General features: G+C 48.7%; 2 protein-coding genes across 11 annotated transcripts in view; one reads left to right on the plus strand and one right to left on the minus strand.

The window, feature by feature from the left end:
• The first annotated feature begins 639 nt into the window (after positions 1-639).
• PRKAB1 (protein kinase AMP-activated non-catalytic subunit beta 1) lies at positions 640-6,628 on the plus strand. The gene is made up of 7 exons (XM_005421476.2): positions 640-813; positions 1,229-1,395; positions 2,304-2,397; positions 3,096-3,210; positions 4,409-4,542; positions 4,995-5,063; positions 5,148-6,628. Exons 1-7 carry the CDS (start codon positions 655-657, stop codon positions 5,223-5,225), a joined length of 816 nt encoding a protein of 271 aa, XP_005421533.1. The 5' UTR covers positions 640-654; the 3' UTR covers positions 5,226-6,628.
• Positions 6,629-7,684: 1,056 nt separating this feature from the next.
• Positions 7,685-12,091, minus strand: part of CIT (citron rho-interacting serine/threonine kinase) — a 68,644-nt gene continuing 64,237 nt past the window's right edge. For 5 of the 10 annotated variants that reach the window (XM_031057390.1, XM_031057395.1, XM_031057394.1 and 2 more), the window contains 2 exons: positions 11,683-12,016; positions 7,685-10,996 (listed from right to left, as the gene is read on the minus strand). In XM_031057390.1, coding sequence (XP_030913250.1) covers positions 10,973-10,996; positions 11,683-12,016 — 358 coding nt within the window. In that variant the 3' untranslated portion in view covers positions 7,685-10,972. The remainder of the gene's footprint in view (positions 10,997-11,682; positions 12,017-12,091) is intronic. The other 5 variants (XM_031057396.1, XM_005421478.2, XM_031057391.1 and 2 more) reach the window with 2 other exon arrangements.

Genomic DNA, 12,091 nt, shown 5'->3' on the forward strand with positions numbered 1-12,091 from the left:
GACTGAGCTGTCCCCAGGGAGCGGTCACAGCCCCGAGGCTGCCAGAGCTCCAGGAGCGCTGGGACGCCGCTCTCAGGCACTGGGTGGGAGCGGTGGGTGTCTGTGTAGGGCCAGGAGCTGGCCCGCGTGGTCCCTGTGGGGCCTCCAGCACGGGACATTCATTCTGTGGTTCTTTGTTTAGAGCCCCTTCAGCTGCTCTCAGCATCCTCAGCAGGGTGAGATACCTTACTCTAGTGAGGTCACATTTCAGGCTGGCTGCTTTTGGAGCCTTCCGACTGAAAGTTCCCCTGGTGTTGCAGCTGGCGAGGTGCAGCGCTGTGTGCACGGGGGGCAGGAGGCAAAGATCGAGCCCTTGGCTTGGGGGGCCACAACAGCTCCGTGCTGTGTGCCAGGGACCTGCTGGGTCAGCTCCCTGCTCTGTAGAGCTGCTCATGTATAGAACTGCAGCACATCATCAGCAGAAGCTGAAAACTGTCAGTGCCTTTGCTCAGAGTGTGGTGTCGCTTCACAATGAGTTAATCACGTTTCTGAGGCTCTTCAACTCAAAAGCACAGCCCAAGGCTACTGATGAGTTTCCTTCCCTGCCTGCTGGTGTTCCAGTTGTGGGAGTGCCTGTGCTGATCCAGCTTTCCCTGCTCTTTCAGATCCACAGAAATGGGGAACACGAGCAGCGAGCGCGCGGGGCTGGAGCGCCATGGGCACAAAGCCACCCGAGGGGACAGCTCAGGAGGAGCCACCAAGGAGGGGGACAGGCCCAAAATCCTCATGGACAGCCCTGAAGATGCAGACTTGTTCCATCCAGAGGAAATGAAGGTATTGCTGGTTTGTTCTCCCAGCATTGCTTGCTTGGAGTTCTCTGGGGCTGTTTGGAACCTGCAGGGATTTTGTCATTGAGTTTACACAAAGCTGTCCATCCTTCCTCCTTCCCAAGCCAAGGAGAGAGTGAATTGGTGTTTAAGGAGGTATAATTGGGGCTGGAAGGAAGAGCATTATTTTGCCTTCCACTCTTCCTGCAAATTTGGAAGGCTTTAACACCTTTGCAGAATTTGTGCAAATGAACTTGTGAACAGTATCTAGAAAGGCATTTTAATTCTGCATCTGACAAAACCTGCTTGTAGTAGACTTAGAGAATCCTGCCTGAGGGCAAAAAAAGCTTTCAGTACAACACAGGTTGTCATAGTCTGGCAGGAAAGAACCTTTTTTTTTGATTGAGACATTGTGCTTGCAGGCTCCACTGGAGAAAGAAGAGTTTCTAGCTTGGCAGCAGGACCTGGAGGTGAATGACAAAACCCCCACTCAAGCTCGGCCTACGGTGTTCCGCTGGACTGGAGGAGGGAAGGAGGTTTATTTGTCAGGCTCCTTCAACAACTGGAGTAAAATTCCTCTGACTAGGAGGTAAGGAAGTGCTGCTGCAGTGTGTTCCCCATGGACTGGCAATGCTCAGAGCCATGAGGGAGGTGGGCAGCTCAGAGATGGCATTGGGCTTGGTTTACCACTGTCCTGCCTCTCTCCTCTGCCCTTGATGACAGTCTGGCTTCTCCATTCTTGGATGGCACAGGGTGGAAGTTGAGCTGTGTGTCAGTTCACTGGGCACAGCACACAGATAACCCCAGACAGTCCCTGCTGTGAGTCTGTGCCTGGAGCAGGGCTGGGCAGTGCAAAGGGGAGCTGGGTCCAGCACACACAGTGTCTCTGTGACACATCCTTGCCATGTCAGTGGCTTTTACCCAGCTCAGAGGCCCAGTGGCCTGTTGGAGCCATCAGGTGTTTCTCAGCTTTTTTGAGATGCTGCTAAAGCCTTCTGAGGAATCAGGGAGTTCACAGCCCAAGGAGTTTGGAAATTGCCAAGCAGCAGCTCTTCAGACCCAAAGTAACCCAGAAGTATCGAGTTGCTGCTTTTATCTGCTCATTGTTCATTTATTTCATGGGCATTTGGGAAATGCAATTTATGATGGCAAATACTGAAAGGCAAGGAAATATGAGAAAGCTGATCTTGTTCCATCAGCAGTTAAATGAGGTCTCCTGTGCTAACAAGTACTGTGAAGATGTGAGAGTGACTTTACAAAAGCTCAGTGCCAGTTATGGGATGTCAGGAGTGTGGGGGAACTCACTGTCACAGAGGAAATTATCATGAGCATTAATCATAATTTGATTCCTTACCTTTGGATTGCATCAGAGATTCTCTGCCTGTTTAAGGTTTTGCATGAGGAGGCTTGTGCTCTGTGTCACAGTGTGTGTCACAGCTTAGAGACCAAGGCACTTTTCAGAATTTTGCAGAGCTGATTGTTTGTCTTAAATTCCAGTCACAATAACTTTGTGGCAATCCTGGACCTGCCAGAAGGAGAGCACCAGTACAAGTTCCTCGTGGATGGGCAGTGGACACACGATCCGGCAGAGGTAAAGTTTGCTTTGAGTCTCTGTTTATTGACTGAGGCATCTGAAGAGGAGAAAGGGGCTGTTCAGGCTGGTGAGAGAGGTTTCTGCTGGCTGCTGGCCTGGGTGGCAGCATCAGCCTGAGCTCAGAGGGCAGGAGATGCAATGAGGGACAGGATCTCTTGGCCATTGGTTTATAAGTGATGCCAAGCTTTTGTTGTCCAGTGCCAAACTGCCTTTTAGAGCATTGCAGCACTGCTGGCAGCCCAGAGCTTGCTGTGCCTTCCTGGCTCTCTGTGCCAGCATGTTGCTATTGCTGCTCTAGATCTTTTCACAGTCCAGTAATTGTGCCAAAATCTACCAGGCCTGTTTTTCCTCCTCTGCTGTAAAATGAGCTTTAACCCCAGCCTGCCCAGCAGTTCCCCACTTAAGGATGCAGTGTCCAGAGCTGGTGTCCCAGGTAACTCCAGCCCAGACTGACCCTTGCCTTGTCTGGAGCCCTGTGGGCTTGGCAGGTTCAGCTGACATTTTCCCCTCCCAGCCCTTAAAATCCTGCACTTCCTCTTAACCTAACACTCATTGAGCTCTTCTCACATCTGGTTCTGTCATATTTCAAAAGTAATTGTACCTCATTCTTGGTAATGCTGCTTGTGCAGTTCTGAGAATCTATTAGTCCCACAGGCTTTTTTTTATTCTGGTTTTTCTATCTTGTCTTTTGGCAGCCAGTAGTAACCAGCCAGCTGGGTACTGTCAACAACATCATCCAGGTGAAGAAAACTGACTTTGAAGTGTTCGATGCTTTGATGGTGGACTCCCAAAAATGTTCAGACGTGTCTGGTATGAGCTCGCTGGTAACTTTATGTCACACTTTTTAGAGCTGTTCAAAATTTCATTTTCCCTTTTTATCTGAGTTGAAGCTCCAGCAGAGATTAATCTCCACTTGTGTCAGGCCCTGTGATGTGTGCAGGAATCACAAATGCCCAAAGGAAGAAGGTGGAATGCACAGAGGAGGAAGCCTATACAAAGCAGCACAGATCTGATGAGGAGGAGGTCCGGGGTGCTCAGTAACTTTGTTTGCCCCTGCTGTGTGCAGTGGCTGGGTTTAGGGCAGTCACTGATGGATCAGTCTCTGCTTTACCACATCAAACCAACATTGACAGCCTGCACTGCTCCTAATTCAGTCTTCCTCTGCTAAGGAGGTGGCTGAGGGGACCAGGGGTTGCACTTTAGCAGGGAGAAATTAGGTGCATCTCAGTCATAATGCAGGCTGGGGAGTATCCTCACGGTGTAGTGTAAATTATCTACCTAAGAATAATACAAAAATGCAATTCTTGCCTTCAGTTTCATGTTCCAGTGCAACAGGAGAGAGGTGAGATTTAGCTTGAGCCGTGTCTGAGGTCAGCCCTGCCCTGTTGGTTGCTGAGCTCTGTAGGGATGGAGCCCATGACTGAGGCAGCACCTTCCACCCTCCTTCAGCAGACCTTTGAGCCTGGGGCAGGAGGTGTGTTTGGGTGTGTTTTGCTCTGTGTGACTTTGCCCTGGACAAAGCCATTTTGGAGAAAGTGTTATGTGATAGTGGGGCAGGCCAGGAGGGGATTCTAGTAGATGCCTTCCCCCACAGGCTGTAGCAGTGTTTGCTTTCCCTGATCAGACTTGGAAGGGCCCTTCCCACAGCCCAGTCTGCAGGGGGGAGCCTTTCTCAGGTGCATCCCATGTTCTTGTCCCTTGTAGGGCAGCCTGCACTGTTGGCTGTTTGCAGGAGAATTGCTGGGCAGAGGTGACAGAGAAGTTCTGAAGTGCAGTTGTGCCCTCAGAACTCTGCTGCCCAGACCCTCACGGCTCCTTCCAAGTCAGACTTTGGGCACCTTAAATCCCCTCTTGGGCAGTGACTGATCCTCTGGCACTGCACCAGCTGCTGCAGTTGTACTTAAGTGCCATTGATTCCTTTAGGCTGCGTGTACCTATAAAGAGCAGATGTTCTTACAAAGTATTCAGGATGAAATATTTACCATATTTACCATTTACTCTCTGGCAGAGCTGTCCAGTTCACCCCCAGGACCGTACCACCAGGAGCCCTATGTCTGCAAGGCAGAGGAGCGATTTAAATCCCCACCCATTCTCCCCCCACACCTGTTGCAGGTCATCCTGAACAAGGACACAGGCATTTCTGTGAGTACATCACTTTGGTTTGCTAAATAATGCCCTTTTGAGGGTGGGAACAGATGGGGAAAAGTCTGGATATGGGCAAGGGACAGCTTAGGAAAAACCTTAGGATAAGTTATTGTGCTGGTGAGTTCCTTATTATGTACATCCAGATGCATTCATCTGAAGTAAATCTATTTTTCTGGTTGACTGTCTTTAAAATGGAAATCTAAAATGCTGTTTTCCTCCCAAAAGTTTAATCTTGTTAACTGTTAAGACACCAGAAACACATAAGGGGTAATCACAGTCTGATTCATGGTCCTGGTGAGGATGCAGAGGGTTTTACCCTGGGGTTGTTCTGAAATGGTGACTGTGTTTGTGATGGACTCAGTGGCTGGTTACAGATGCTTTGTCACCCCTCAGCTGTGAGGAGTGAACCGTGACTTGTGTTACTGTCACACTGTCCCTCTTCTCTGCAGTGTGACCCCGCTCTGCTCCCTGAGCCCAACCACGTCATGTTGAACCACCTGTATGCACTTTCCATCAAGGTGAGAGGCCCGGGCATGTCGTGCCCAGGGGCAGCCTGGGGGTCTGGCCATGGCACTTGCTCACTTGTTTTCCCTCTCCTGTAGGATGGAGTGATGGTGCTCAGTGCTACACACCGTTACAAGAAGAAATACGTGACCACTTTGCTGTACAAGCCAATATGAGCATCACAGTCATTTGTGACCAATTGTTCTGGGCCAGTGCAGTCTCAGAAAAAAATGCTTCACTTAACCAAATGTACTTCTGCTCTGTGCTGTAGCAAGCAAACTCTGATTTCATATTTTTCCTGAGACTTCCAGGTTCTCCTGTATTTGCCTTATTTTGTTAGCCCCACCGTGGAAGTTCTTGGAAATGGCAGCTTCACAGCACCCAGACAGGTGGCCAAGGTGTCAGTGCCCCTTGTCAGCTGAGTTAAAAAACCACCAATTTAATTAGGCTGAATAATGTCAGGGCAGCAACAGATCAAAGAGCTTTAGCAGCGAGGCAGACTGGGAGTCTGCCAGCCCAAAGTCTGGAAAGTTCAGGATTCTTGGGGAATCTGATTTGAGCATAACACTCAGCAAAAGCAAGCTCACTACTACTTCCATTGCTCATCAAACACTATTTCAGTAGCAAGTTCCAAACTTGCCTGGCTGAAATAAGTGTGAATATTGATGATCATTTTGTAGCAGCCTTTTCTGGGCAAAATCAGCAACATAATCATCATCACTACAAGCTCGTTATTATTTTACAGTAGAGTGGGGTGCACTGTTTCTACTGTGAATAGCTCTGTAGTTTTTTCTCTTCATGAGAACTTAAATTCATCTTTTCCCCTGTGGAATTTCTGGTAAAGACAATTGTTTTTAATGGCTGGATTTTTCTGTAAATCATAACTGTGTCTTGCAGTAATCTGCTTTTGGAAAACTGGTTTCTCTTGCTGTCACTCATGAGGACTTCCTTATGCTGAGAGAGGAAGGAGATGGATGGATTCAGTTTAGGGACGAGTCCCTCAGTAACAGCCCGAGGGTGACTGTAAGTCTCCTGTGTCCAGTGGCCAAACTTACCCCTCCGTGTCAGCAGAGTGCTGGATGTAGCACCCTCTGTGCCCAGGGCTGGAGCCGGGCAACTTTTTATTCTGTTTCTGTTTTCTAAGTGATTCTAGTAATGCCAGGCTGCCTGTCCTTGGTGCTGACAGCCTGTTTTATCCCAAAACAAATGCAACGTTAATGCAAACCTGCTGCCAGTGTGCTTGTTGTGGTGCCTGGGGCACCGTGACCGTGCCAATGACAAGCAGCCCCTCCCACTGTGGGGGAAGCACTTTGCACAAGTCTGTGAGGACTCTGGGTGGGGACAGAGCTGCAGCAGCCAGCGTGGGGTGAGCCACAGTGGGAGGGTGCCTTGCCATCCTGGGGTCTGTTCACCAGCCTTGTTGCAATATCTTCAGTAGCTGAGTAGATCTGGGTCTAGTGCAATGGTTTTCTCTGAAAACTCTTTCTTCATTCTGTGCTACGGATAGTATTTAGTATTCTGAACTACAGAATTGCTTGTTTTCAACCTCTTTAGAAACAAATAAAACATTTTCAAGAGATGTGAGTGACTTGTCTTGTTACTACCCTTCCCACCTGTGGTAGCCTCGCCTCAATGAGTTATTTTGTTATTACATGTGATTTCCTGATTGCAGTTTTATGCCTTGGTGGGTTGGTCAAGATTTTCATTAAATGATGCAGATTGGAACACTTTCTCCTCTTGCTCCCAGTCAGTGAACAAGACCGAGGTGTTCGTGTTTATTTCTGATGTAAAGTTTACAGGAAGGACAAGAGTCCAGTTATTTAAAAGCTCCAGCAACAGAGCTGGAAAGCTTGGGATGGGCCTTAAACCTCCTGTCAGCTTCTCTTTGTTCCAGCAGCCACTTCAAGCAGACCTTTTCCCCAAGCCTTTGTCCTCACCAGGGTGACTCTGCAGGTCCAGCTGTGTGAGGGGACAGTGTGTGACAGTTTCTGTCCCTGCAGTGTCCAGGGAATGCCAAGGCTGTGGGGTGTGTGCTCAGTGCTGGTACCTGCAGATCACTCCATGTTCTTCAGCAGTGCATCAGCTATGGTGGAACCACAGGACAGGAGCAATTGCTGTGTAGAAAGCTTGAGGATTTTTAATTTTGATTTTTGGCTTGTAACCCCTGGCCCTGTCTCAGCTGCCAGAGGGCTCAGTACAGGGACTGCAGCTGCCACTGCACCATCAGCTTTTGCAGCCCCAAAAAGTTGGGAACCCAGGGTGTGGAGGGCCTGCAGGAGGGACCCTCCCTCTGCTCCACCCTTCCCTGCCCACGGGGACCAAGCCCCGCTGCCCCCAGGCCTCCCCAGCCACGAGCAGCAGTGATGGAGGTGAGCTGGTCCCTGGCACCCCAACTGACAGTCCCAGGAGCCACAGATTTCCTCAGGTAAGCCACTGCCGCCCCCAGCCCCCCAAAGCCTTTCTCTCCAGCAGGATGAAGAAGAGGTAAGCTGGTTGTTTTTGCTGGGGAGTGGGTTTTCAGGTGTTACATTGTGGTTTTTTGCTAGGTCATTTTCTGCTTGACAGGTGAATGAATTAATCACTCTGTGTTCCCTTATTGCAATGGGATGAATCAAATCCCTCCAAAGGCAAAAGCTGGATCAAGAGTTGGATTTATTAGCTCACTTACATTCCCCACCCACAGCTCACAGTCTGTGCTGTTATGTTTATTCTTGGCTGTTGCTAGGAGAGCACATTTTTTTAAAGGTAGATGCAGACGCTTTTGTTACAGTCACTTTTGGGGACCCTGGAGTAAACCGGTACAGGAATAACAAGAGCTCCCTGCCCTCCCCAACCCCCTGAATTTCAGCACAGCATGTGGGGGTCAAGCTGACATGGATTTGTGTAGGGTTCTTGGGAATCAGAAAGCTCAATAAATAATTTTTTTTTTTACTCCACCAGTTTCTGGATTAATTTAGTTTTGTTACAATTCGGATCATGCATCATAGGACTGCAACAATGAGCTTTAAATAAGTATTGTTTGTGCACAGTAAAAGAAATAAAGGAACATTGAACAAGTCAGCATTTCATCATATACATCATAGTAGGCACAATAGATAAATCAAGCAGCTCGGGGTTGATGGAGAGCATGTTCATGGAGAGTGTCATGTAGACCAAATTGTAAGAGGAGCCATTGGGTACCCACCCCCAGAGCCTCCAACAAGCCCTTTCTCAGGGCTGAGGGGGTGGGTATGTGCACAGAACCAAAAACACTGAACAGTAGGAGGACAAATTAAGTTACTGTAGGCAGCAGTGTGAATATTAAAAACCTCTTCCCGTGAAAGAATACTTCAGACCCTGTAAAAACTAGTTCAGTTAAAAATAGATGTATTTACATTTAAGTCTGATCTAGCAAGTTTTCCCAGCAGGTGTAAGTTGAGCTGTACAGTAACTGCAGGTTGTACTCAATCTGACTGGATTTGTGAATGGTCTTTTTTTAAAGTTGCAGCTATTAGGCCTTAAAGCACCAGTATTTTACAGCAGTGGGATGAGGATCTGCCGCCCTCCACTTTGCTCCCTGTAGACGGCTGGGATAAGTCCCAAACCTGTCATTAGATCACACTCTTGTTAATTAAGATGCCTTTTTTCCAGCTCAAGATGTGTGGGGTCACTTACCAGGGCAAGACTGTTTTCCCAGATACTCACAGGTGCTTCAGCTGTGCCCCTCTCACAGGTGAGGCAGGACTGAGCTGTGGGTGCTTGCAGCTGACTGCTGCTCTAGTGCAGCACCTGGATAAACCCACCTGGGTCAGTGCATGTGAACATGCCTGGGGTTTGTGAAGCCACTTATGCTACTGTTCAGGGAATGAAGAGTATTAAATGCTAAATATTGCCAGGGTTTGCTCAGGGGTCAGCTGTGACACCAAGGATTCCCCAGCCCCAGAGCCAGGTGTGGGGCAGGAGGGGCAGGGGCACTCCAGAGAGAAGGAAGCCGTCATTTCACCATGCCAGTCAAGATAGTTATTTGTTTTATTTGGTTATTGTTCAACAACAAAGTTCAATACTTTCCCGGTGGAGCTTTGAACTGTCCCTCTGGTTCCCTCCCTTGTCAATAATAAAAAGGTAATGAAGAAAAATCCTGTACTTTTAGAGACCTAAAACCTCATTTATGCTAACAAGCTTCAATTGCAATTTAATGTTACAATATTTCTTCATGGGAGCGAGGAGGACTGAGGCGAGGCCCCTCCAGTGTCTGAGGATGGCTGTCCACAACCACCAGTAAAACAAAAAGCCAGTGTTGAAAAACGCACAGTTTACAATAAAAAAGTAGAAACCAATTCAATTCCCTTTTGTTACGAATATAAAGTTTCTTGTAAATATGTACAGTCCTTTGAGCTATTTCTATAGCAGGAAGCATTTCACGAACAAGACACAAGATATACACTTTCAGGACTCAACAAGCCCGTTTCTGAGGTCTTGAAGATCTTCCATGAGATGCAAAGATTTAAAGACTGATCTCAGTGACCTTTCGAAATATTCAGACCAGGAGACAAAAACTTTCAGCAAATTTCCTGCCAAATCATCTGACTGAAAATAACCCAACAGACAAGAGAACAGAATACAATATTCATGAAACTCGCCAAGGGACACTGACAAGGCATTGGAATTTTGATGGGTTTCTAGAACAGGTTAGCACAGGCTTGCAAGGGACTAGCAGAAGTTTAAGTGTGGCGCCAAGGGAAGAAGACTGGATGCAGTTTTGCTCTTTCCAGTTGTAAAGAACATGGTTGTTCACTTAGAATGTTGCTATTGCAGAGTGAACGGTCAAAACCTGCTTTGAAAATCATTTGCTCTCTGCTTCATGTTCACAGCAAAAGAGAATAGGAAGCAATAAAAGGCTCGAGGTCAGACACGGGGAAGCGAAGGTGCGTCAGCAACTGCCAAAGCTGCTCCCTGTGGGTGTCCTGTGCCAAGACACCGGATCTGATTGCACCACAAGCTACAGCTCACGGGAGGAGCCAGCCCGGGCTGCTCCCCCTGGGGAGCTGAGGCTGGCAGGACTCATTGCTGAAGAGACCATGTCCAGTGCTGAGAGGAGAACACAAGTGTGACTGTGATTCTTGTCATAGAATAAGGCTTGTTAACTCTTCGGTGCCAAATTTCCAGAGTAATTAACGGCTATTTTGCAGCGTAATCTAAAGGTTTCAGTTAATTTACAAGTGAGGTACAATACACTACTCAGCAAAGCAACCTAAAAGGAGAGAGCCAGTGATGGTGCAGCAGCATGCAGTGAACTGTCATGCAGAAGACCTGGATAAAGTCTTACAACCCAGTAGCTTATAGGTAATGCACTTTGTCTCAGGGCCGGGCAGGGGGCTTGGTTAAAGCAGGGTTCTTCCCTCCCCATCAGAGCTGCTCTAAAGCGATTTTAGTGAGAACAAAATAACTTTCAGAAGTGGCAGGTGAACAGGCTAATCAGAAGAAATTTTTCATGTGTTCTGTGGAGAACATCCAACCACAGCTCCTATTGAAAGACTCACTCACCTTGGCCCTTCTTTTTTCCAGGCCATCAGGGGCTCCCAGCACATCTCAGAACTTTGACCAACTCTCTGTTAAGGGGTGCTAACCACAGTGATGACCTGGGGTAGGACACGAGTCCCATTTCCTGGATGAACTACTAGGGACTAAAGTGGATACAAAAAGTTCATGAACTGCTTGAAAGAGTAACAGTAGTACAAAGTGCAAAAACAGGAGTGCAGGAAAGTGCAGAGAAATTAACTGAGCTGAGAACGGTCTTGGAAAGCATCACGGCTCCTGCTGCGGAGCGAGCTTTGGCCCAGGAATGCTGTTTGGGAACTGGGCTGCAGACAGATGGAGTGCATATACTCAGTATATTTCCTTTTTTTCCTGCAGGTCAAGACGAGTAACTTTGTCTAGCTGAGACTTACACTGAAGACTGGTCCCAGACCTGGCAGGGAAATAAAAGGACAAGTTACAAGTCACAGGTGTTTCTCTTCCAGGCACGAGGTGGTGGGAGCAGTACATCCATCACCTGCTGCTGCCACAGAGCCAGGGCTCCTGTCATCCACAAACACTCACATGGCTAATAGGAAGAGTAGGCCTAGGTTAAGGTCTGCTAAAGAGAATGGAAGGGGCAATGGGGTTCAGATTCAGATTGCTAGAAGTAAGGCTGGTATTGGGGTTGTGATAGATAAGATCGGGGAGGATGTTGATGGTCAAATAGGTTCTTTGATAAATAGTTTTACTCCATCTGCTAGAGGCTGTAGGAGCCCGAATGGGCCAACAATGTTTGGGCCCTTTTGGCCTTGTATGTAGCTTAGCACAGCAGGCTCCCGCATTCCCTGCTCCAGACATTATTCCCCTTCAAATCCTCTATCACTTGCTACTAAATGCACCTTTGCTTTCAGCCCATTCTAGGGTCAAGCAGCTTTTGCAGTGCCAGAATCAGCCCAGGGCTGGTGGTCACAGGGCCAGTGAATAACAGACACCATGTGGGCTGTGCTCCAACAGACTCTGAGGAGCAGGGGGGTGAGATTTGATCTGCTCTTGTGCTCTCCAGTGCCACCAGCCCTTCTGCACTACACCAACAAGCCTTTCCCTGAGAACAGACATTCCTACAGGCTCCTGCCTTACCTTATTGACTTGAGCAAGAGGAGTTCTGGCCCCGCTCACAGGCACCCTGCCTCGGCCGCTGTCCTCGAAGAGCCGTCCTGGGGAGCGCTCCCTGCGGGTGCTCAGCAGCCGCCCCGGCGACTTCTCCCTCTCCAGGGGCCTCCCCGGGGACTTGTCCCTGCGCAGCTCCGTGCGGCCCTCGCGGTACCGGTGCGGGGTGCTGGGCTCCCGGGGGTGGCTGGGCCCTTCGGGGGGCCCTGGGCTGGAGGCCACCCTCTTGGTGATGTGCTCGTTGTACGTGGGAGGGCCTCTCTTGTTCGGGCTGCTGTCATTCAAAAATAATTGACGCGAACCGCTGAGTGACAAAAACCTCCTGTTACATTTTCTTTTAGCAAAAATGTAACTTTTCCCCCAGCACCTTTCGGGTGAG

This window comes from Geospiza fortis, unplaced genomic scaffold, assembly GCF_000277835.1.
Source record: "Geospiza fortis unplaced genomic scaffold, GeoFor_1.0 scaffold408, whole genome shotgun sequence".
NCBI classification, from domain to species: Eukaryota; Metazoa; Chordata; class Aves; order Passeriformes; family Thraupidae; genus Geospiza; species Geospiza fortis.

What these genes read in the sequence shown, in the direction of transcription:
- PRKAB1 (XM_005421476.2), top strand. Translation starts at nt 655, where the DNA reads ATGGGGAACACGAGCAGCGAGCGCGCGGGGCTGGAGCGCCATGGGCAC. An exon ending in GGACACACGATCCGGCAGAG is followed by an intron (nt 2,398 to 3,095) that starts GTAAAGTTTGCT and finishes GTCTTTTGGCAG; the next exon opens with CCAGTAGTAACCAGCCAGCT. An exon ending in AAAATGTTCAGACGTGTCTG is followed by an intron (nt 3,211 to 4,408) that starts GTATGAGCTCGC and finishes ACTCTCTGGCAG; the next exon opens with AGCTGTCCAGTTCACCCCCA.